Raw genomic sequence first — 26389 nt, forward strand, 5'->3', positions numbered from 1 at the left:
AGTCGTCTGAAATTGTGGCAGTGCGATGGCTGCTCAGAAAAAGTCTGGGTTTAAAACGTGTAAGGAATGCGGGGGTCATGTTTCCATCACGGACCCCATGATGATTCTCTTTGGTGCCTCTCAGCTGCCGTGCCAGGAATTCTTAAACCAACCCCTCATGGTTGAAGAGATAGTAGCGTCATCAAATCCCTGCCTAGTGGTACGGCTCCCATGTCTGATATGCTTTATAAAACTTAACACATGCAAACCTACTAGCACTGCATCTTATGTCTGTATAGGAGAAGGCGTAGTAGGACAACAGGATTCTGCCCGCCAACGCTATGAGAGACTAGTATTTCAGTTCTAGTTCAGCATGGCAACCCCCTGAGGAATGTGAATCCTACTGGCCGCTTTCACAGATTAATGTTGACACTAAAATCCCGACACAAATAATTGCAAATCTACTGTGGTCCATAATGAGTGGCTTGGAGCTGCCAAAAAAAGTCTGCTGCATCCTGGGCCAATCCACATCCAACTATTTAGCCACCTTTTTTGGTCTTAGCACACCAACTAGTCCCTGCTGCTGGAAGGTGTTCAACTGCCTTGAATGTTCTTCCAATATTCATAGCCCTTCAAAGGTTGGGAGCCAGAATATAAGGCTGGATAGTCTTTCTTTGGAAAAAAATGAATAGCATACATCAGGCTTAATACAAGTGCTTCTTCCACTTTTCTGATCACTCATGTAACTAGGCAGGTGTGTCGCCTTTCCCACTTGTTTTCAGCTACTGCAGTGGAACCCTTAACATGTATTCGAGAATTCTATACATTCAGCGGACCTTGGATTAATGGCACCACCCATTTGATCTCAATATATGCAGCTGATCTATTTCTTTCTAGCAAAGGTTTTTCATTTAGTTAGAGATTATACACTTTAGAGACTTTCAGGAACTATTCCTCACATCAATTGGAATAAGCCCCAGTGCTTCTTAATTACAGCAAATACAAACAAGCAAACACTTGAATTTCCCTTGACTGGTAAATTGAACCAGTGTACTACTTAGGAGTGAAATTATACTGAGACCCAGAGAAGGCTCTGCACGAAAAGTAGGGGTCAATTATAGACAAGAAAGAGGAAAGAAACTGTTTTGGCAATCACTCCTGCTGCCTATAGCCTGTAGAGTTGTGATTAAAGTGGGTGTTTTTCTGCCCAAGTCATTGTACCTTTTAACAATTATACACCCATGATCCTTTTTTGCATGATTACGTACATACCTCTCAAGCGGTGTATGGGCAAGCAAACAGCCCTTACTTAGTTGGAAGGTGTTGACCCTTCCATTATGAGGGGTGGGTTTGCAGTGCCACAACTCTTATTTTTGGGTAGTGCTAAATAAAATCTGTTGATTACAAATCTTCATACGTCAAAAAAGAAGATATGGCAGAACCCTATCCTGCTAACTACTATCCTGACTAAACCCTGCACTCAGACCTTGGATGCAACTTAATACTTTATGATGTATGGTATGTGCTTAGCATAAACTCGTTAGGCCCATCTAAAAGAATCCTTCGCTGGAAGCTACGTTGGAACCAAAGGCACAACAGCAACTTCTGCGACTGAATATAACTAAATAATCTAGATCTATACATAGTAGGTAATCTGATATCCCTAAACCACTTTAAAAAGAGCATTTTGCCCCTAGATATTGCCCATGGTGTCACACTGCTAACAGACTATATACATGTGGCCTGTATATGTCCACCTATTGCACAAGACTAGGCCAAAGTGTTTGAGACTACATAAAGCACGATACATATAGAAATATCTTCTTCACCCCTCAAAGCATTAATGGGATACTTGAAGATTCCCAGGAGCGTGTGAAAATTATAGCCATGACGTGTTGGTTAGCAAATTGAATGGTAGCAATGAAATGGTGCAAGGAGCCAACACCTAAAACTAAGGACTAGATTGTACATCTCATCAATTGCAATGCAATGAAACATACATGCACTACCTCTCTCCCCATTATTTGCAGCCTCAGAATATTTGGGGACCCCTCAAGTGTATTTAGCAACCCAGACCACAACATATTAAAGAGAACCAGCTTGGCCTGGAGCGGTGCACCTCTGAGGTAATGCAATGGTACATGGACAGCAGTGGTCTCGCGGACTGTACAAAGTGCATTAACTTCAGTAGGAGAAAGCAGGAACTAGATCATTTAAAGACTCTATACGATGATGCAAATTCATAGGACTGCACTGCTAACTTGAACTGAACGAAATCTGTGCTTGTAATGGTTGGTGTATACTCAGATCTAGATTGTTTAACTAAATAGGCAATGTTTTGACACCGCTCTATTGGATTTCCTTTGTTGAGTTGGCCACTATCTGGAGCACTCATGTAAAATTATAAAGATTAAAAAAAGTCTGTAATTTACTCTCCCTACAATACTCAAGAATTCTCTAATTTTGAGAGTATGTTACATGGAAACATAAGGAAAAAACTAGCTTGTAAGTTAAGATATGCATGTAAAACATTAGGTGCTACTACAATACTGGTCACCCTGCTTCGTCTCGGTTGTAACTAAGCTTCTACTCATATGGTTATTTAACAACAAAGAATGAATGTATCAGAGCACTCAATGATTCATATCACAATTAATATGCAACTCAAATCTAAATTTAACACCAAGTATTTAATTTTGGTTGTTCTATTACAGAATGAAATTGTGCACTGCCCCAGCCAACACGTTACAACCCAATAGACTCATTAAGAGGAGATTTTGAGAATCGTCATGGAGATTACCCATGTAGGTTGGTATCAAAAAGTGGTGAATCCAACATTGGCGTCCACGGAGAGACTTTGGGGACTACACATGCTTGACTCGTGGAATGAATAGTTGTTATCGGTCTATCAAAGCCTTCATCTTTTACTTCCCTCTGGGAGTTACTGAGCACCCAGTTTCTTTCTATATGTCGGAAGTCCTGCATGACGTGACTACAATAATCTGACATACAGAAGAATCAAGTTGCCAAGGAACTATCACCATCATCTCCGTACTCACTGATCCATATTTTGGGCTGCGCAAGAAAGAAATGTTAGTTCACCACTTTTTGACACCAACCTGCATGGTAAATCTCCATTATTGACATTACTAAAATATTAATCAGTACTTGGTCTGTGCTCCATCGAACGAACAATCATACAAAGGAGGAAGTGAACCTGCCACGTGCTGAACAATGAGAAACAAGGAAATTAAAGTGATGAAGCCAACAAATGGTTAGTAATGGGCAGGCTTCTAAGCCTCCTTTAAGATTTATTTTTTCTCCTTAACAAAAGATCTTGCCAGCAACAGCATAGAGGAGAACTAAAAACACCCCCCCCCCCCTGCCCCAAACAAATGCTTGGCAAAAACTCCCAGTGTTTTAGGGTCATTTATTTTTTATTTTTCAAAAACAAACTCCTACTTTCAAAGTTTCTCTTTGGAAAACAAAACAATTTGATGAAGGTCTACCTATAGGATCCCAATGCCAAAAGAGAGGTCAAAATATAGTGGGCAGTAGTCCCAGTCACTGTGGCTGAGGAAACTACCTCCACTACATCTGCCATTGTGTAAATTAGGTCCTTAATGCAGATACATAGAACTATTTTTAAAACAAGATGTTTTCACCTTGCAATAGAAGGTTGCACTTAGAGGAATTAGTCTTCGTTTGAAGTTAGTTACTGCCAGAATTCCTAGAAAAAGGTGTGTGGGGCACAGAGCAAAGGCATCAAAAACACATAATACAAAGTATTAAGTGATGGAACAGTACTGGGACGGAATTGTAAACACTAACGTCTTGCTTCTTTAAAGAAATCAAAGCACAGGTACAGAAAGCAACAGGGGGCGGTGGAGGGAGTTAGAGATAGGACAGGAAGCGAGAAGGCAGAAGGAAGTGTAAAACAAATAAACCAAATAGTAATCAAGCATTAAAAAAGCCACTGTCTCGCCTACGTGAGGTATTTACTTGTGAAATACTTTAGCCGTGACAGCAGCATGGAAACATTATCAAAGGAGAGGGGAGGGGACATAAAGCATGCTAAGTTGTGGATACAGAAAGCAACAGGGGAGTGGTAAGTGAACAGTGGTGTGAGAAGTGGTAAGAAATTATTGGTGTAGCAGGGAAAGAGTAAGAATCACCTTTATGTTGTGGCTACAGAAAGCAGTGGGGAAAAAAGATGAAAAATAACATGCGGAAGAAAAGCAACAGGGTACTAAAAAGAGAATATGATCAAAAATGAGGGGGGCAGGAATGGTGCAAGAAACACGTGAGGTGATTTAATATGCAATCCTAACAGTAAATACATGGTGCAGAGAACAGGAAAATACATAGTCTCATAGGGATGAAAAACAAAAAAGGTAGTTCCATGAACAAAAGCAGTGGAAGAATACATGTCATCAAACCAAAAGGATGGCAAAGAGGCAATGATGCTGGGGAGGAACAAAAATAAAAAGCAACAATGGAAAAGCCAACCCAATGGTTGGCAATGGGTAATATCTAAGCTCATTTCATTTTCGGCAAGGTACACAAGAGATCTTTCACAAGCAGCATGTAGGGGAGACCTAAAATGTCAATAATGGCTTACATAGGGGGGGAAGTAGAATGTCTAAAAACATTTCAAATAACTGTTTATTTTTTTCGGCAAAGATTAAAAGTAATAAAAGTATAAACATAAAACAGTATTTCCGTAGAATAAATATCTTTATTTTAAACAGTATCACAAGGAACAAAATTAAGAGCTTATAGATCAACTCATGCTGTACTACAATAGTTTAAGTAGCCCTGATCCCTTCTACATAACTGGGTCAACCTGTACAAATTGATACTTCAATCATTACATAATGCCCAGGCATGAATTCTAAAGGTACCGTGCTTCTTTAAATGTTAAAAGTTACAATACGTACTACCAAACTCACAACAGGATGAGGTGAAGGGTGAACCAAATGTTACTTGGTGGGAGAAAAAATACTGCCATGTTAAAATTCTTTTTGTACAATATATTTTCAGTTCTGATTTTGGAAATATACAACTTTGAGGCATGAGGTCAGATTCAGTCTCCGTTTCAAAATACATTTTAAATATAGTTCCCATTTTTAATAACAATTATATAATGATTGTTGATCTATTACATGTTGACAAGTATTGATAAACTGCGGATCAAAGTTTAGTTTTAGTGTACTGAAGCACAAAGGAATCAAGCACACCTTTTCGAAGGCTCAACCATTCTAGCGTTAAAGTTTATATTAAATAAGCCATAACAGCAAAAAAACCATAAATATTACCTTTTATACAGGTCAATGTTATACAGGATTTTATTTTTGAGTTATCCAGGCATTATATGCACAGTAAAAGGTTGGCACCTTTCCTGAGGCAAGATGGCGGCCGACCCGATGGCCGAGTGAGCTGGGTTTACACTCCCCCGCTGTGAATTTCCCCTACTGACTATGCCGTGACAAGTATTCGGCTTAGAAGGCGTACTTGGATACTGTGATCTTGAGAGGACAGAAAAACAGCGCTCAGTTGGTGCTTGCTCCGGCGATGAAAATACTTACTGCGGCGCTCACAGCTACTTGGCTCCGCAGAGGGTTTTGGCGTTTTCTACCGCCACACCGGGACTACTTATTCTCCATATTGACACTGACGTCCCGCGGCTCCCTCCAGATCATCGCTGAGATGCCACCGAAGGCTGCCCCAAAGGTCTCGATGAAGAACCCGAAGCCCCGCGGTGGCGCCAAACCGGCAGTGAATGCAGACTCCATGACTGGCGGACAAGCATCAGCGGTAAGCACCGGGTTGAATAATCCCTCTGACCCCGGTTTGTCACCCCGCACCAAAGCCCCTTCAAGCAGGAGCTCCTCATCTGTTACCTCCCCACCTGTTGTTAGACACACGGCCCCTTTGTTCACCAAACGTGTAATGAAGGCTTCAACACAGCCTCGAGACAAAGTAGCTGATAGCGGGGCTCAACAGAACTCAGATGCCGTCCTCTGCCCTACAGAAGCATATAATTTGATGGACATGACTGAAGTGACTCACGGTAATCACTTGATGACAAGAAATGTACTAGTCGCTGGGGTCGAGACTCCAAATGTGGTGGCTGGTGTGTCAGGATGCATTCTGGGACCTGTAGTCCTACCAGCTAAGCCTAATGAAGTTTTGAAATCGTTGGCAGTTCAGGATGGTTTAGGCATGGATCAAACTGGTTGTAATGTAGATAACGATTTATTAGATAACTTCTTTTCTTTATCGGATGAATCCAACACATCTGAAGAAGATGGGCTCAGTAGGGATTGGGCAGAATACGCGCTGGGAGGAGAAGACGATGCCCGATCTACGTACACTACTCCCGGAAATGTCCGCAGAAATAATAAAAGTGGGGTAGAGAAGAATCTGGGGGATATTCTACCCGATAACAATCCTGATGTTCTGGGGGAGAATCTAGCATGGGATTATTCTTTCTCCGCAGTGAACCATTCCCGCCTAAGCCAAGAAGTAGACCCTGAGAGCTCCACTACGCTTAAACCATCTGATACCCCTAAACCCATCACACTGGAAATGATTTATGAGACAATGGTCTCACGCAGAGACTCGGCTAGAGAACGCCAGAAAACAAAGCGCCTGTCGTAAACTACAAAATGCCATCAGACGCATCAACAAGTCAAGCGCTGAGATAGGCATCAGAATTAATGAGACTGAAAATCGTATCTCCGCTCTGGAAGATGCATTGTCGACGCAGAAAGAGATGGTAACTGCTTTAAAAAAACAGAAAGATGATGCCACCTGGAAATTATCTGAGCTCGAAAATCAAATGCGACGGAACAATTTACGTGTGCTTGGTGTTCCGGAGGGGGCGGAGCGGGATGATCCGAGACAATTTATTATTCAAATGTTTACCGAGGCTTTTCCGGAGCTTTCCCAATGGGACTGGGGGACTCAGATTCATAGAGCTCACCGATTTCCTATCTATAAAAAGCAGCAAGCTACCCAGTCAGGTTCGGATCCTATATATCCTCGTGCTATTCTGATCTCTATGAACAATTTTTTAGCAAGAGAAGCGGTTTATGATCTAGCTCGCCCCAACCGTAAGAGACTGGCTAAGGGGATCCATTTCTTTGTCAGACCAGATTTTTCCCATGAAACAGTCTCCCGCCGATGGCACTTGCGCCAATTAATACCTATGTTTCAAGCAAAGGGCGCGCAGGCGTTTTTAATGAATCCTGCTAAGTTAAAGGTGGTGGCGCAGGATCAAAACAAGTTTTTTCTTTCTGAAATAGCAGCCAAGGAATTTTTGCAACAATTGGCGCCTTTGGGCTGAAGATAGTAATGTGATTGAGATGGCAACTTATATCTAGTAGTCACTTTGAGCTCTTGTTTTAGGGTATGGGGGAACCGCGGGTGAGTGCTTCCAGCTCCCCATCACCAGGACCACGGTCCTATTGTCTCATCATTGGGTGGGTAGGGTGGGAGGGGGGGATGTTGGAGGTTGGGGTGGGGGGGTACTGTGGGGGGGGGGGGGGGGAGGTTGGGTTGAGGGTGGGAGTGAAGGGAGAAATGGGGGGGGGGAAATATGTTCCGCAATCGTCTATTATTTTTGAATGCTTAATCGTTTGAGATTGGATCTATTAAAGGGCTCTTAGATTCTCAATGTAATGGCTAATTTGAATTTAAAAATCGCCACATATAATGTTTGTGGCCTTAATAGCTATGAAAAACGAAGGCAGATGCAAAGGGAGCTGAAACTTATTAATCCTGATATTGTGTGTATTCAGGAAACACATATTTCATGGTCGGTATGCCAGAAGTTAGATGATCTGGGGTATGCTATGCTGGTTGCCTCTAAACAATCTGACAACGCGGGGGTGGCCATTTTGGCCCGCCCTTCTATAATTAAAACTGAGCGCACTTCGGCTGACATACATGGCAGATGGGTTATTCTTGACTGTTTAATTGGAGATAAGCGATTTACCCTCTGTACTATTTATGGCTCGAACCTTGACGATGCAAACATCTTCGATTTTCTAAATGGTGAGCTCGCTCTATGGCCTTCACCAGTTGTGTGTTGTGGGGATCTTAACATCCATCTAGATAGTGATTGGGCAGGCCCCTCCTCTGTCCCATATTGGGGTCGTAAACCCAAGGTCTTTCAGGCTTTAAAGAATTTGATGGCTGATCATGGCCTGGTTGATGGGTGGAATTTTTTACACCCACAGACACCTGGCTATACTTTTTTTGCTTCATCACATACTAAGTTTTGTCGGTTGGATTATTTTCTTATTCCCGTCGCTTGGGCCTCCTACTGCCAAATCCAAGTTCACCCTAGACTCCTATCTGATCATGCCTCCGTAACCATTTCCCTTTCTAATGTCGCTACCACACGATACAATAAGACCTTCACCTTTGATGGGAAGCTTTTGCTTGATACTTCTTTTGTGTCTTATGAAAAAGTGGATCCCAGACTTTTTCCATCGTAACCGCGGCTCAGCAGAACCCGCGGTAATCTGGGATTCCTTCAAGGCTTGCTTCAGAGGAGAGGTCCTTAGCTTTGCTTTACATTCTCAAAGATTGCGGAAACAAAAGTTGATGCAGTTACATACTCACCTACAAAATGCGGAATTGGATCTTATAACTCAATTACAGGCAGCCATAGATCCTAAGGATAGCCTTGATAAATTAGCTCGCTGCAAAGCTGAGATTAATCTTGTTTGGGCCCAGGAGATCTCGCTCAAATATCATCTTTACAGGAAACAGATGTATGAGTATGGAGAAACTGTAGGGAGATGCTTAGCTCAAAGGATTCGTGCAAAAAAACAAATGTCTAATATTAAGTCTATTTATAATTATCAACAGGTATTAGTTCAAGAACCCGTGGCCATTATGAAAGTATTTCATCAATTTTACTCTGACTTGTATAGCCAGCCGGATGCTGATGATTTTCCACCTGATCTTGGGCTCTCAACTTTAGAAAGGGACAGACTTGACCCTGCTGTGGCAGAAAGATTGGATCTCCCTTTTTCTGATGAGGAAATTGAGCGTGCAGTGTTTAAACTACCCTCTGGTAAGGCAGCCGGTCCCGACTCCCTTCCATCAGAGATCTATAAGACTTTCTTTCAAGAACTTTGTTCTGATCTGCTGAATACCTTTCAGGCAGCTAGGTTGGGCACCCCACCCGAATCATGGGCTGCTGCTCATATAGTGATATTTCCGAAGAAGGGGAAACCCCCCGACCAACCAGGGTCATATCGCCCGATATCGCTGCTCAACTGTGATGGTAAATTATATGCTAAATTGTTAGCAAACCGTATGGCCCCTCTTGTGGCGGGGCTGGTATCATCACAACAACATGGCTTTGTGCCGGGACGTGGGACGGTAGATCATGTTAACAGGGTCATTGCACTTCTCGACGCCGCGCAGGCTGAGTCCAGATTTCTGGGTCTTGCCCTGCTCGACGCCGAGAAGGCTTTTGACCGTGTGTCCTGGAGGTTTTTATGGGAAGTTATAGCTCGTTTGGGATTTAGCTCTGGCTTTCTTCGGGCTCTTCAGATATTTTATCAGTCCCCGGCCGCAAGGATTTGCGCCATGGGTTTCAAATCAGAGGAAGTTCAGATCAGTAGAGGGACTCGACAAGGTTGCCCCTGTTCCCCCATTCTTTTTGCTTTTTATATTAATCCCTTTATTAAAATGCTCGAGCTCAGCTCACAAATCCCCCCTTTCATAGCTCACGGCGTAAAGTATAATGTTCTCGCGTACGCGGATGATATTGCCGTAATTACATCTGATTTGAATATGGCTTTACCCTCTATAGAACTGTTAGCGGAATCTTTTGGGAAATATTCTGGGTATAAACTCAACAAAGCTAAAACACAATGTTTGTGCACAGATCAAACTCTAGTTCTTGATAATAGGATTATGGAAGAAGTGGTTTACTTGGGTATCAAGATCAGGCCTAACTTGGAGGAGCTCGCTAATACCAACTGGATTGAGATACTGGATAAATCTAAACAAGCATTGGAGTCATGGCAGAGTCTCCATCTAACTCTGGTCGGCAGAGTTAATTTACTTAAAATGATTATATTACCTAGAGTACTTTATTTTTTTCGGGGTGTTCCCTTATTAATCACCAGAGGCCAAATTCGCCAATTACAATCAATCTGTGAAAAATATCTATAGGCTCCAGGTAAAATTCGTAGAGCTTCACGTTTTATGACGCTCCCCCTTGACCGCGGTGGTTGGGGAGTACCTGACTTTGCCCTATATCAGATGTCATGTCTACTTTTAAGGATGCGTACTCTCCTGACTGGAGAGGAAATATCCAATAAGGCAGAAAGTCCTTCAATCTACCACATCACTCTTGGTGCATCTGCAAAAAATTGTTTGATTTCCAATTTTGATAGTAGCTACTACAAACGCACACGGTTTAAAACTATTATTTCTGCTTTTAATGCATGGAAATGTGTTAGGAAAATGTGTAATATACCCAAATTTACGACATATACTCCACTTCGAGCCCCATATTTACTGCCGTCAATTTTTGGTGACACAATTGCACGATAATGGTATTCTAAAGGCATTACATGTTTAGGTGATTTTGTCTCTGCTGACGGTGTCCTTTTTTCTTTTGATACACTTAGATTGCAATTTGATTTAGCTAATAGTCAATTTTTTAAATATTTACTGATTTGCGATTTCCTATATAAACGTACCATGCTGTTGTCTTCTATTCGTATTATTGATGCTATTAGACTACAACCACCTATTGGAACTATCTATAAACACTTATTAGCACACCGTATAGATGACATTGACAAAACTAATGAGACATGGTCATGCCGGCTATCATCCGCATCTATTAATATTCAAGAATCTATTAAAATGGCCCATATGATTCTTTTCTGCGTCACTAAAAGCACAACTATACAAAACCATTTTTAATTTATATCATACTCCAGCGGTGATGATGAAATGGGGTAGTTCTTCCTTATATTCTAATTCTGGTGAATGTTTTCGTTGTAAAGCTGGTGAAGCTGATGTAGTGCATGTATTTTATGCTTGTCCTTCTTTAACACCATTTTTTAATCAAATTTCAAACTTTTTTGGTTATGTCCTTGGGAAACCTGTTGTACTTTCATCAAACTTAATTCTATTGGGTATTGGAGAAGAAGCCACCCTTGGGCATCCTCTTTTTGAGTTTCGTTGTTTACTTTTTATTATTGCAGCTATGATTCGTCTGTCAATAGCAACAGCTTGGCTGCAACCACAAGCTCCGAGCTTCGATATATGGCGATCTAAGTTATTTAATTTGTATAATATATCGAAACCGGTATAAACATGTTAAAAAAAACCTCGTAAAAGACTCTTAGGTCTTACTATTTGGCGTCCTTTAAAAGATTATTTTGATGCATAACTAGCACGATTAGATCCATCAGAACGATACATGTGATTTAATTTGTTTTATGTTTGTTGATATATTGTAAAGGTTGACTTGTGGAACATTAATAAAAAATTTTTTTAAAAAAAGTAAAAGGTTGGCACACTGGAGATAGATGGAGAAATTGTTGAATCAATTAGAAAGCTTGTTAGATAATCTAGGACTTCCGGGATAGTAGGGAGTAATTAATTTCCTAGTAACCATGTGGCATACTTCGAGCTACAATTAAATACAAATGCTAACGTTTTGAATTTGCTCCCACTGGCAAGAAGTCAATATAATTGATTGTGTGTCTGGCTGACGTTATCACATTTTGAGAGGCATTTGTTTAAACAAGTAAAAAGAAAAATCAAGTCAGAAAGTCTTTTCCACTTAAGCATCCAGGATCTGGGAGGACATTTGTATTCATTAGAACCTCCCCAACACTGCCCAAATTTAGGAAAAAGTTGAAAACATCTCTTTAAACATCATCAAAATGCAGTGGCAGTACACTTCTGCTCCAAGAAATCAGCTACGTGTCCCATCATTTGTTGGATATTTTTGTCTTTGACCCTGCACAAAGCTACTTTTCCTTTTGGCTAGATTTGTGCTACACAAAAGACCTCATATATACAAGTAGCAACATTCGGAAATTCTGACATGACAGTGAACAGGTATAAACTCATGTCAAAATGGATATACACCAGAAGCCAAAAATACAAAAGGTGAAAGATCAGAGTTCAGCAACGAACAAGGAATTGTTTTAGGTTTGCGGCTTTACTGGCAGATCAGAGACCACATATTTTGTGAACACACTGCAACAACAGAAATTATTAACATTAGCATACAATTTAGCCGTATTTTGAGTTGAGATGGAAAAATAGGACAAAAAGAATTTAAATGAATTCAACCCGACTGCAATATAGTCTATTGTATTGCATTAAAGAGTGATTACATCCACATTGCTCCAAAGATAAAAACAATTTTTTTTTTTTTTTTAAATCACATCCAACTTCTCTTTGAACGAAAAGAAAAACAAAGCACAAAGACCCCTGTATTGTAAAACTTTCAATCACCAGTCAACTTTTTCGTCCTTAACAGGTCAAATCACCTTAATTTCAAACCTATCATCGAACAGATGCTTGAAAATAAAAAAGAAAACTAATCTAAATGTAGTACAAAAAAATGCTCACCCTGAAGTTGGTTTCTGGGGCTTGTGCTACTAAGGGCGCACGAGACATTTCTTCCATTTGACCTGAGGATATAAACACAGCAAAACTTAAAGCATGGCAATAAATGGAGCCTGACATTTTCAAACGATATCAGGATGCTACTGAACAAGATGGAAGACTTAATGGTACTAAACAAGGCAGACTAGACCAAAATTTAATATTCTGAAAAGGTGAATAGCAAATATTTGACTTTCAATGGCAACACCCTTTACATCACAACACAAAGGAAATTAAAAGAAATTGTAGGAAGAAAGGAGATTTCAATCAATTTGTAGAAGTGCGATCATGGTCTAAAATACCAAACACTAGCAATGATAATTAAATAGTTCTAAAAGGAAAAGGAAAAACATACAACATATGCTCATTTTCAGAAGCAGGCACCAGGTGTGAAATAAAAAAAAAAGTGACAATGCAAAAAAAACACCTAAATTAGTGGGTGCGGGAGAAGGGATAGGGAAGCGCACACACATGCTATCTTAGGAAATAAAAAAAACATTCTTAATGCAATTCTAGAACCCAAACGGCTTCTGGAAGTGAAAGAGTAGTGGTTTGTAGACTGAAAATGGAAAAACCAGTTTGCAAAACTTGATTAAAGCAGCCTCAAGTGCTTAAATCTAAATCATCAATATGAACAAGGATTTGAAATTATCAAAATTTGCGAGTTTTTTTTAGTTAGACCTGGGTTCATGCTTGCATTGTGGCTGTTGGTACCAAGACATCAGCAATTCTGGGAACATTTCTCCGGCTATCATAAGACTTCAGTCCTTATGATTCAGACTGTTCTGAATGACTATTATTGTAATAGGTGCAAGAAAAAGTAGGGAGCAACTTGTGAACAAAGGATCTAGAGTGACTTGAAAATAGACTGCACATAGCTGTAAATAGTCACATTGCCGAACAACTACCTACAAGATCCTCAGTTTCACTGAAACATTTGACTTTAGAGGCCAGTCACTAGAATGGATTCTCCTTCGGACGAATCGCGCAAACCAGTCAGGACAGGGGACGCAGACACTGACTAGACAGGCCTCATTCTCTTTGGTTTGATCCAGTCAGCAAAGTTTTTCGATTTGTAAACTGAACCACCGGTAACGCAAATTAATTAGCTATGCGTTGACACTACCGCCCGAACGTAGATTCTGCTTCGCCATATCGTAAGGTTTTCCAACACAGACACTGGTCAACTCCCAAACTTACTAACAAATTTACCCGAATAGAAAGATTGAATTTTAGTTTCAGGGGCTGCATTTTTTAAGTGCTAGCCTTAATTGGTAAACTTTTAGGCAGCAGCTCGACCCCAGTTCCACAATTTTCAAAACATGAAGTGCATAAATGAATTGCCAACTTCAGCTGATGCAGCACACGAAGCGTTAAACTATTCAGGCTTACTTTTTGTCCAGGAATGAGCTTTGGTAATGTATCCGTTTCATGTGCTCGCATTTGTATTTGAGAACAGCCTTTCATAACGCAATTAGCAGACTTGAGAAAGGTTGATAGATGTATTTAGGGGATTCGCATTGGATTCCTCCCTCTTTCATACCCGTGAGAGAAGGTAAAATACCAGGGGCCATATTACGTATTGTGTTCTGGGGGCACAACCGGTGGTTGTCCTGCTTTGTGAGTCCCTGTTGCACAATGGTATTACAGAAGGGGCTACAGACGCTTGTGCGGCCCCATCTGATGTACATAGAGTTGATGTACATAGAGTTGATGCACATGTAGAGCCAGCACTGTCATGAGGGGTTCCTCATTTGCATCTCTGATTCTGCATCCACACAGTATTAGAGACACAAATGCAAAAAGCCCCTTGGGAGTCGCACTCTCCGTGCACCACAAAAAGGTGGTGTGCTGCCAGTGACCCTCCTGAGGGAGGAACAGGTGGCCCCATGCACACCACAGACCTCTCCCTGCAGGTGGCCGCAGTCACTCACTGCACCCACCTGCAGGGGCATCTCTCTCCCCTCTTCAAAGTGCAGACAGGTTGCCATCTGCACTGTGAACTACTGAGCAGCTCTGAAGCAACCGTTCCGCATTTCATTAAATGCACTGCCCACAGGGAAGAGCATGTTTACGGCTCACATGGGGCAGCGAATTCATCAGAATTGTGCACCTTTTCCCATTTGCGCCTGATGCATCTGTTTAGAGGGGAGCCATTGCACAAACAAGGAAAGCGTGTCCTCTTTGTATTTCGGGCCTAGGTTGTTTAATTCACCAAAACAATGAGGTCAGCACTCGAGAAAGCAACTAAAAGCAAAAACTATGAAACAGTCTTTCAGGCACTAAGTCAGTAGTAATTGTTCATCTTATCCATTGGGTTGCACAATAATTTACTAAGTTTGATTAGTTTGAAAATTGAATATCTTACATGGACATGGTGTATGTGCTGTGAAGAAACTCAAATGAAGTTAACAAAATAATTTGACAAAACATGTTTTCAATCCATCTAATCTGCTCTCCTAAATCCTATCTTGGTTGCGAAAATATCAGCTCATGAATCCCACAAGATCCAGAAGACAGAACGCATTTTTGTAGAACACCGTAATCTTAAAAGATATATTCATTTTGGATTATAAATTTACAGTTTGTAACAAAGAAGAAATGCGTTACTTACCTGTAACTGCACTTATCCAGTATTGGTAGCTTTCATAGATTCACATGCCTGAATCATTCCCCGTCGCCGGGATGGGAGTCCCCGGTACATAAAGTAATGTCCCATTAACATACAGAGTAATAGGCCAAAGGCCTCACATAAGTCATATCCTGGTCCTTTTGTAATAAGGACCAAACTCTAGAGAGCAACCAATCAGCCGCCACCACCCTCTGGAACCTTCCTGGAAGGAGCTCTAGTCCCTCAGATTTTCCTAAGCACAGTGCTATATAGAGGAACAACTAAGAGTACTAGGTGAACCCTTCCAAGGGAGGCGGGTGGGTTGCATGTGAATCTATGGAAGATACCAATACTGGATAACTGCAGTTACAGGTAAGCAACGCATTTCTTATCCAGTATTCGGGTATCTTTCATAGATTCACATGCCTGAATCAGAGTAGAAAGCAATGATAAGCACATTTCCTTTTGCATAAAGAACATGAAACACTCGTTAAATACATACATATCTATATATATACAAATGCATACATTACAACATTAAAAAGCAAAGCAATAAGTTGCAAGTGTAGCAAAAGGTATAATAGTGATAAGGAAATGTGCGTGTAAAAATAAGAGAAAGGTTGTTGGGAAGGAAGGAAGGCTCACCTTTATCGAAATAGATGGCGCAACACCGCTTGTCCCACTGCAGCATACTTCGTAAGTTCTGTATCCAGACAGTAATGTTTGGTAAATGTATGCGGCGTCGTCCATGTTGCCGCTCTGCAAATCTCCGTGATGGGCACACCTGCAAACAGTGCCGTAGAGGTAGAGACTGCCCTAGTGGAATGGGCACGTATCCGGGATTGTAAAGATTGACCAGCCTGCTGGTGACAGAAGACAATAGCACCAGAGATCCATCTGGAAATGCTTTCCTTTGTGAGAGGGGAACCCTTCCTGGGTAAGCTGTAGGCCACAAAAAGTTGGTTGGATTTGCGGAAAGTTTTTGTTCTGTCAAGGTAGAATTTAAGGCAGCGTTTTAAATCCAGAGAATGTAGAGCTCTTCCTGCTGCTGTTTGAGGATTTGGAAAGAAAGTTTTTAAGACAATAGGCTCATTTAAATTGTAATTGTAATTGTAACTGGGTTTTGTATCGCGCCAACTCACCGACAGGTTTAAAGCGCTACTGACCAAGTACAGAACAAAGATGGAATGAGAATATATGGATATCAGGTCTAGCAACCGACTATTGAAGTGGGAATGCGTCTTTAAAGAGTAAGGTCTTCAAAGACTTCCTAAAGTGGAGAAGGTTGGGCTCTCTACGAAGCACCTCCGGTAGCTTATTCCAAATGATAGGAGCCTGCACTGAAAAAGATCTGCCTCCTTTTGTTGTTAACTTGAAACGTGGTCGAGACAGCAAAAAAGATCCGGATGATCGCAAGGCGCGTTTAGGTTCGTGTATTTTGAGCCTTTCTTTTATATAAGCTGGCGCCTGTCCGTGGATTGCTTTGTGGCAGATACACATACTTTTAAACTCCACTCTCTGCACCACGGGCAACCAATGTAGCCCGCGGAGCAGAGGAGAAGCATGGATCCTCCTCGGCATTCCAAAGATCAGACGTGCTGCGTCATTCAGAATAACCTGAAGACGGTTGATGGAGTTCTTTGGAAGGCCGAGATACAGCGCATTGCCATAGTCTATTCTAGACACTATTGTGGCTGAAACAATGGTTCGCAGCATATTCCTCGAGAGCAAGGGGGCGAGTTTACGTAGTTGCCTCATCAGATTGGTACAGGAGCCAACTACAGCGGATACTTGGTTGGCCATCGAGAGTTCCTGATCAATTTTCATCCCAAGACTCTTGACATTGGGGCATGGTTTTGGAGTAGGTCCTAGTTCTTGTGGCCAGAACAAGTCGCTCCAGGGGGAAGCAGAGGTTGAAATGACGAGGACTTCCGATTTTTCTGGATTGATTTTCAGCAAATTGGATGACATCCAATTCACTGTAAATCGTAGGATGTCTTGGGCCATTGATTGTGCCGATGATGTATTATCGATACTCAGCAACAGCTGAGTGTCGTCGGCATAGTTAAAAACTTTACACTTCATGTTTGCCAGGGACTCTATCAATGGTTGTAAATAAAGATTAAATAGGAGCGGCGAGAGCGCTGACCCCTGCGGGACCCCACAGACTAATGCCCACATCTGAGACCTGGTCTGCCAACTGGATCTTCTGCGTCCTTCTTGTTAAGAAGGCTGTTAGCCATTTAAGAGCTTGCTCTCCTATCCCAAACCTAGCCAATCTGTCCAAGAGCAGTGCATGGCTGACAGTATCAAACGCCGCTGAAAGATCTAATAATATCAGGGCGCTTGGTTTTTTACTGTCAGCCATGCATCTTAGCTCGTCCAGTACCGACAGCATTACTAGTTCTGTGCTGTGGTGGGCACGAAAACCAGCTTGCCGCTCCTGGAGAAGATGGTGAGATTCCAGGAGGGCTGACAAGGATTTTAGTACGTGCTGTTCTAGTACCTTTGACAGAAGTGGCAGCTGGGAGATTGGCCTGTAGTTCTTCAGGCTAGTTGGATCAGCTCCAGGCTTTTTTATCAAGGGTCTGACGCATGCCTCTTTAAAGGTAGATGGTAATGATCCAGTGGCTAGTGAGGTGTTTAAAAGGTCTAAGATCTGGTCTTCTAGAAGCGGTATTGCCATCCGAAGGATGTCAGGCGGGCAGGGATCAGCGGGGGAACCAGATTTAATGGATGCTACGAGTTTTCTCAGAGTAGTAGAGTCAATGTAGGGAAAGCTGGTAAAAATTGTTGTTAAAGAGTCTGGGAGGGGCAGTTGTTCGATGTAAGGGACTGGATTATCCTTCTTGATATCACACAAGATGGTCGCTACTTTTCCAAGGAAGTATCCTTGAAAGGTATCGCAATCAATCAGGATATCTGCCTTTTCCTCCTTACTCAGCTCTTTCAGAATTTGGAAAGTCTCTCTCTGAATATTAGTAGCGTTGTTAATACGCATCTCATAGTAATCCTTCTTGGCTGATGTAATAAGCTTTTTATATACTTGAAACGATGTTCGATATGATTCCCTATCGGTATCCTTTTTAGATTTCCTCCAGCATCTTTCGAGATAGCGAAGCTTTCTTTTTTGTTCGCGTAGACCTTTGGTGAACCAGGGGGCTCCTTTCTCTACACCTTTTATTTTTTGTGTCTTTTCAGGAGCTAACTCATCGATTGAATGCCTAAGGATGGTTGTTATCATATTGTACTTTGAGTCTAGATCAGTACTATCAGAGGGGATTATAAAGTTCTGTATGTACTTGGGCATGGTTTTGGCTAGGGTCTCAGAATTCACTTTTTTCCATTGGCGCACTTTTTTAGTTTTTAACGGTAGTTTGACCTGGCAGATATCTTGCGATAAGTCATATGAGATAAGATGGTGGTCTGACCAAAAACAAGGTGAGATACTTGTAAAGACCGCTTTTGGTGTCGAAGACCAAATAAGATCTAAAATATGGCCTTTTATGTGGGTTGGAACTTCCACAAGTTGTGTCAGTCCGAGGGCGGTCATGATGGTCTGTAATTTCTGGACTGATGGATCTTGATTGCTTTTATCCCAGTGGACATTAAAGTCGCCAGTTACCAGGATATTTTTATAACGTGTGCATAGGTCTGATATAATTGGATAAAAGAGATCATTGAACATGGGAGTACTTTGGGGTGGGCAATATACTGTTAGAATAATAAGACAGGAATTGTTCATGGTAATTTTTATCCCCAGTAAGTCAACAGTATTTATGGTCTCAGATAAGATCTTTGTTACCATATATTGCCTTTTGAAGATCGTTGCTACACCCCCACCTCGGGCCCCCTCTGGTCGATTATGCCAGACCATATCATACCCACTGGGAGGGCGGCGATGATATCCGGGTAAGAGGCATCACTCAACCAGGTTTCGGTGAGTGTCAGGATATCAATAGTCTCCTCCTGTAGAAGGGTGAAGATCTCTAAATGGTGTTTCTGCAGTGACCTGGTGTTAAGGGTAGCCAGCTTCAAAGGGGTTGAGCGGCTTAAGTTCTTACAGCTAGAGATGTGCAAGATGTTGTGTTCCTTGAGTGTAGCACATACAATCGGGGAGAAGGTATACCTGTCAGAATTCAGTCCTAGGAGATCCGCTGAGGTATAGCAGGTGCGTGTGCCAGAGTCCCTGAGCCCTGAGCCCGGTTGTGTGCGGACGGGCGCAGACGGGCAGGACTCTGGCACGACTCCGGCGCAGGTCCGGCGCGTCCGCTGGTCGCGTCCGCTGCGCGGAGCCATCACGGTCCGTTTTTATAGCGCTGACGATGGCCTCACTCACCCAGCCCGACCCAAGATGGCCGCCAAACCCGGCGCCCAGCGCTCTCGGCGTCAATACTAAGCAGAGAGCGGGACTGGAGCTGCAGGGAAGGGGTAGGAGTGAATTCTAGGCGCTACTAAGCGCTGGGGGGTCACAGCACACCAAATAAAATCAAGGTGTGAAATTCACGAACAAAATGCCAAACTGTTAAAAAACACGATTTGCAAACAAGAAAAGACAGGAGACCTCCCGGCTTCCGCCTCAGGAGGGAAAGGTGCGTACAGTGTCAGAGTTAGGTGGAAATCCGATGGTACTTTCGGAATACATTTTGGATTAGTCCGAAGAATTACCCTGTCATTTTTGAATTGTAGAAAGGGATCTTGTATCGTGAAAGCGTGAAGGTCACTAACTCGCCTTGCGGATGCAAGGACTAAAAGGAGCGCAGTCTTCCAAGATAAGAACTTGAGGTCAGCTCTGTTTATCGGCTCAAAAGGGTGCTTCATCAGCTGGGCAAGTACTGTGTTTAGTTGCCATGTTGGAGGCGGCGACTTTACAGGAGGGAAAGTCCAAAACAGACCTTTGAGAAACTGTTTTATTAATCTCTTTGACCAGAGAGAAGGCCCAGTACAAGATCTCCTGAAACAGGATATTGCTGCCAGGTGAACTTTCATGGAAGCGTGGGCAAGACCCGAAGTAGCCAAATGAAGGAGATATGGTAATATCTCTTCTGGAGAAGACGTTAAAGGATGCATCTTAGCCGGCCTGCACCAGCTACAGAATCTCTTCCATTTAAAGGAATAATTCCTGTTTGTGCAATCTGCTCGAGCGCGGGATAGGACAGCCCTGCATTCCGGAGGAATGTTCAAATCGTGAAACTCATGGAACTCGGGAGCCAGGCCGATAATTTGAGAGATGCTGGGTCCGGGTGCTGGACTTGTCCCTGGTTCATTGTCAGGAGGGATGGAAACAGCGGCAATGGAATTGGTGTTTGCAGGAAGAGGAGAAGAAGCTCCGTGAACCAATGTTGGCGAGGCCATGCTGGGGCTATTAGAATCAGCGTGCAAGGTTCTGCCTTCATGGAAAGGCATAGGCGAATACACTGAACCATGCTATTGAAAATGCATTCAACAGAGATCCCTTTTGGGGATGCCAGCTTATGAAGTGTTGGCATTTGGCGTTTTGCCGAGTGGCGAAGAGATCCAACGGGGGTTCGCCCCACAGAGAAAAGATGCTGTCTAGAGTGTGTTGGTTTAACTCCCACTCGTGGCAGGTGGTCTGCATTCTGCTCAATGAATCTGCAAACGCATTGTCATTCCTGGAACGTACTCAGCTTGTAGAGAAACACTGTTCCGAAGAGACCAGTTCCAGATTTTTTACAATTCTTGAGAGAGTGAGAGCGAACGAGTCCCTCCCTGCTTGTTCAGGAAGTGCATTGTTGTAGTATTGTCCGTCCAAGCTCTTGTGCACCTTTTATTCTGGGAAGGAACGCCAGAAGGGCTAGGTAGACAGCTCTGAGTTCTAGGTTTATGTGTAGTCTCTGCTCGGGAGGCGACTACTTCCCACTGATCCGCAGCTCCTGCAGGAAGGCTCCCCAACCTTCTAGAGATGCATCCGTGGTTATAACCTGAGGAGATGCTGGAGTCAGGAAGGATAGGCCTCGAGACAGATTGTGTGGCTGAATCCACCAGTTGAGAGAGGCGACCATCTGAGGAGTCACCTGTATGGGGTCGAAGGATCCGCTGACTTGAATCCTTTGTACGGAGAGAGCCTCTTGAAGAGGACTCATGCGGAGACAACAGTATGGAACCAGGAGGATACAGGAAGACATCATTCCGAGGAGGGATTTGAAGAGGCGCACTGAAAGAGACTTTCTTGTGCGCACGCGTTCTGCCATTCGTAGGAGTCTTTGTTGCCGCTCCTGCGATGGATAAGCTTTTTTCAGGACCGTATCAAGGACAGCTCCCAGAAATGTTATCCGCTGAGAAGGCTGTAAAACTGACTTGTCCGGATTGCGGGTAAGACCCACTCTTCTGAGAAGCCGTAGACAGGCTTTGGAAGACCTTCTTGCACTGTCGAGAGAGGGTGCTTTGACGAGCCAGTCGTCGACATCTGGAAAGATTTGGTGATGCTGTTGCCTCAGAAATGCAGCCACTGGCGAAAGGCATTTGGTGAAGATGCATGGGGCTGACTTGAGCCCGAAAGGCATGACCCGGAATTGGTAATGTCTGCCCGCTACAGCGAACCTCAGAAACACTGTGTGCCTTCTGTGGATCGGAATATGAAAAGTAGGCATCCTGGAGGTCCAAGGATGCCATGTAGTCGTTCGCATTGAGAAGTTGTAGAACTTCTTGGATAGTGACCATGCAAAGTGATTGTTTCTTCAAGTTTTTGTTTAGACTTCTCAAATCTAGGATTGGTCTCCATTTCTTTTCCTTTTTTCGCACGAATTAGAACCAGGAGTAAAAACCTTGTCCTCTTTTGATGGACAGGTACCCGTTCTATAGCGCCCTCCCGGAGCATTGTTGATATTTCCATGAATAAGAGGTGCAGATGCTTGTGATTCATAGGTTGAGGGGGCGTTGGCGTTTGGACGAATTCCAGGGAATGTCCGAACTGCACCAGTTGAAGGACCTAACGATCCGTCGTGATTTGACTCCAATTGTGAAGATAATGGGACATTTTTCCTACCACTCTGGAAGGTGGAAAAGAAACAGACTGGCGGAAGAGGGAAGTCATTGAAGTCGCGCAGAATCCTTCTGCCGTCTGGCTTTTCCACGAAAAGAAGACTTGTCGTATGAAGTCTGTGCTTGCCGCCTCTGCTGAAACTGCGGCCTGTATTGGTTAGAGGAGGAATATGATGACCTATATTCTTGGTAGCCTCCTCTAGTAGAGTATTGTCCTCTACCCCTTGAGCCACGAAAATTGGTGTTCTTATATTGAAGGGTACCCAGGGCTCTGGCCGTATCTGTGTCCTTTTTAATACCTTGTAGGGCCTCATCAATATGGGTAGCAAAAAGGAGTTGTCCGTCATAAGGCATATCAAGGATTTTGGTTTGAATTTAAGGTCGGATTGATGTTGCATTAAGCCACCCCTGGCACCGCAGAACTGATCCCCAGCCAGTTGGTGGAAACCAGTTGATGCGATGCCCATAGCACAGTAGGATTTCAGAAGCCGACCTTTCAGAAGCAGCTTTTTTGCTTCGTCTTTAGAGTCTTGTGGCAAGGACTCCAAATATGGTACAATATCTGACCACATTTGTCTGTTGTAGCGTCCTAATAGTGCCAGGGAATTGGACGCTCGTACTGTAAGCACTGACACAGGAAAACTGTTTCCGGATATTGTCCAAGCACCTGCCCTCTTTATCCAGAGGAGCTGAAAGTGGGGCAGAAGGGTTTTTTGATCTGCATTGCACTGCCTGAGTAATTACTAAATCAGGTTTTGGATGCCCAATGAGACAAGCTGGAGCGTCGTCTGGAGCCCTGCATTTCTTGTCCAATCGTGGCAGAACTGGAGGAACTGTAGAGAGATTTTGCATGATCTTGATGCCTTGATCCCAAATGTACTCTATGATGGGCATAGACCTAACAGACTTTTTAAAACGTTCCTTGAAATCGTAAAGGAAACAGTCTTGTTGGTGTGACGGCATTGGTAGTTTGAATCGTTGGGTGGCTCTCTCCAGGAGATTATGGAAGCCTCCCATATCCTCCGGAGGAGAGTCCGCCTGAGGAGGTAAAGGTGATGCGGGAAGAGGGATAACGTCCCATTCGTCATGGTGAGGCTGCGTATCTTGAAGCTCCCACTCTTCCTGTCCGTCATCCTCATCATCCGTAGATGGAATGGGTGGCACCGGCACCTCAACAGGAATAGGAGGTGGAGGTGGTGAAGGTGGGACGTGCCCTCTGTGGCGGTGAGAACGCTGGAGCAGGAGACGGCACAGAGGTAGGAAACCTCTTTTTGTAGTCAGAGATCATAAATTGCAGGTCAGAGACCAAGGCTGAAGGAAGACAAACCATCTGCGGTTGTCGCTGATGAGTGTCCTCATGATAATAGTCCTGCTCATCCATGTTCTGATCGTCATAATCAGAATCTTCCTGATACTTAACATTAAGTTCAGAGGGACTTCTTGCAGCCCTAAACATGCTGTCATCCGAATCCTCCTCCTCATCCAACAGGTGCGTGGGTGGCAAAGGCTGAAACCTACTGGGTGACGCAAGAGAAGGCGACTGCCTCAGTTTCGTAATTTTATGATGAAAATATGCACTTTTTAGTCCCGACGTAGGCGTCGTCGACGAGGCACTTTTCGTTGTCGAAGCGGTCGTTGACGGTATATGGATATACCATCGACAACAATGCACTCGTCGAGCGAGTCGTCGACGCTGCCGTCGACTCAGTCGTCGATTTCTTGATCGTCGCCGAAGACATAGTCAACGAAAGAAACGCCGACGAGACTGATAACGTTGACCTCGTCGTCGAAGTCACTCCAATGGCAATCTGTGGAGATTGTCATCGTCAATGCCATCGTCGACAGGGCCGAGGAAGGCTTTTTGAAAGTGTGCTTCACCCTCGGCGGTGGAGTTAAAGGGTCTGGAGCTGGCTTCTTCGACCCTGGAAGGGGAGAAGACACTTTTGCAGGCAAATTTTTAAGCTTTGGAGCCTCTGAAGACTGTTTTTGCGTCTTCTTTTGAGGTTGCTGCATAGAAGGACCAGGAGAAACTTCTCTGGGCCTTTTCTGAGGAGTTTTGGAAGAAGATTTTTATGAGGTTTCACTTGCCTCAGAGTACAAGGGGTCTTCTTTGTCCTTAAGTCTCTGCAGCCAAGTCAAAAGCCTTCCCTCACGATCTTTTAAAGTTTTCGTAGAAAAAGTCCGACATACCTTACAGTCCTTAGGAGAAAGATCTAGACAAAGACAGTAAAGGCAGTCCTTGTGCTGGTCATCGACGTGTAATCTCTTCTTTTTTGCAAGTCTCACAGGGCCTAAAAGGGCCTTTTTTAGGGGTGTCGTACATGAAGACAGTAGACTCCACTCAGATAGAGAAATATCCTTAGAAGATACCTTAAATCCAAAGATATTGAAAGTACCTGAGCAGAGCTCAGAGGAGACTCCCTTAGCACAACGTGCGGTAGAAAATCTGAGGGACTAGAGCTCCTTCCAGGAAGGTTCCAGAGGGTGGTGGCGGCTGATTGGTTGCTCTCTAGAGTTTGGTCCTTATTACAAAAGGACCAGGATATGTTACTGTGAGGCCTTTGGCCTATTGCTCTGTATGTCTAATGTGACATTACTTTATGTACCGGGGACTCCCATCCCGACGACGGGGAATGATTCAGGCATGTGAATCTATGAAAGATACCCTAATAATGGATACGGTTGGATTGCACAGAAGCACTTGAAAATGTATCATTTTATTAATGCCAAATATGCAGAATAGTCTCCTATTCTTAAAAAATGGCAACCAACTCTAAAAATAAAAGCTTTACATTTCAGAGTAGAACTATATTTACAGTGACACCCAGGATAAAAATACAACCATTCGAGTCAGCTAGAGCCAATCATATAACTTTTTTTGCTTGCTCCAAGAACTCCCTTCGTCTCAAATTAGAATCAGATGTGTGCAAACTGTAAACTAAGCATTAAAGAACTAGGAGAAGTTTTGCAGCACCTTTGTTTTTTGTCTCTCATCTATAAATGTACAAGAGACTGCAGAAATCAAATAGATTACTAGGAGAATATTCCAGTAACAATGACATGCCATGTACTCAGAAGAACAAAAACATTCAATAATATTTGAATTATACAGATAAGCATATATTTATAAAATTACAAATATTTACAAAAGGTAGACTTGTCAGAACAATACCTCCTAACAGAGCCCTATGAGGTCTGCTTGCTATAATGCACATTTTCTATCTCCATGGTTTGTTCCGGTGGGTCACAAACACCCAATCCTTTGCACATTGCAGTTAATTTTCAGGAGTCTAAATTCCTGTCTAGAGGCTTTAGCACAGAGTTAATAACAATCCACTCTTAAAAGCATATAGCTTTTAACGCAACCTTCACATGGCAAGCCGAGCCTACTTGCTTTGTCATAACATTTAATTATAGAAATATTACATCTAAGAAATGTGACATAGCATCTAAGTGAACCAATAAGAATATAGTCTTTACCATTGGTTTGACAACATAACTAACATAGGCCTACACAAGTGTACATAAACTGGCAAATCATGTATACAGTTCTAAAATTACAAATATGTACAAAATTAAAGTTAACAAAAACAATATACAACTACTCTCAATAATGCCCAACAATAATCACTGTCAAGATCTTCAACTCCCAGAATTTGACAGGGAGGGTGACCAAAACCCTTGCCTACTTTGGTCACCTACGAGATGACATGTAACATACAACCTGTCTACAGCTTTTAACAAGTCTGGTTATCCACTATTAAAGGACTATTGGCTTGCCACAATAAATATGCAAGGCTTACTCCTTTGTCATAACTGATCACAACCAGCAGATCAGGCCAATGGCATCTGGCTCAACTTTTCCAGTGCACCTATCAGACTTCTATCATATTTTTGGCATAACACCATAATCCACTCAGGCCTACTGTACAAAGTATAAGCGTTCCTAAAAGTCAGCTATCAGCGAACCAATCATAAAATTACAAATGCATACAAACTTACAATGGGCAGAGTAAAATACTATTTTTCCTAAGATGGCGTAACATGTATTCTCACATTGAAAAGTTTCTACACATAGTTTGTCAGAGTAGATCACCGCTGTGCTAACTTCATTGCCCTCATACCTGC

General features: G+C 42.9%; 1 protein-coding gene across 10 annotated transcripts in view; it reads right to left on the reverse strand.

Moving 5' to 3' along the window:
- The window catches only part of ZMYM4 (zinc finger MYM-type containing 4), a 1418124-nt gene that overhangs the window by 930805 nt on the left and 460930 nt on the right, over nucleotides 1-26389 (reverse strand). For all 10 annotated transcript variants that reach the window (XM_085648002.1, XM_085647995.1, XM_085647996.1 and 7 more), the window contains one exon: nucleotides 12613-12674. In XM_085648002.1, the coding sequence (XP_085504128.1) occupies nucleotides 12613-12674 (62 nt within the window). The remainder of the gene's footprint in view (nucleotides 1-12612; nucleotides 12675-26389) is intronic.

The sequence above is a fragment of the Triturus cristatus genome, chromosome 3_2 (genome assembly GCF_964204655.1).
Source record: "Triturus cristatus chromosome 3_2, aTriCri1.1, whole genome shotgun sequence".
Taxonomy (NCBI): domain Eukaryota; kingdom Metazoa; phylum Chordata; class Amphibia; order Caudata; family Salamandridae; genus Triturus; species Triturus cristatus.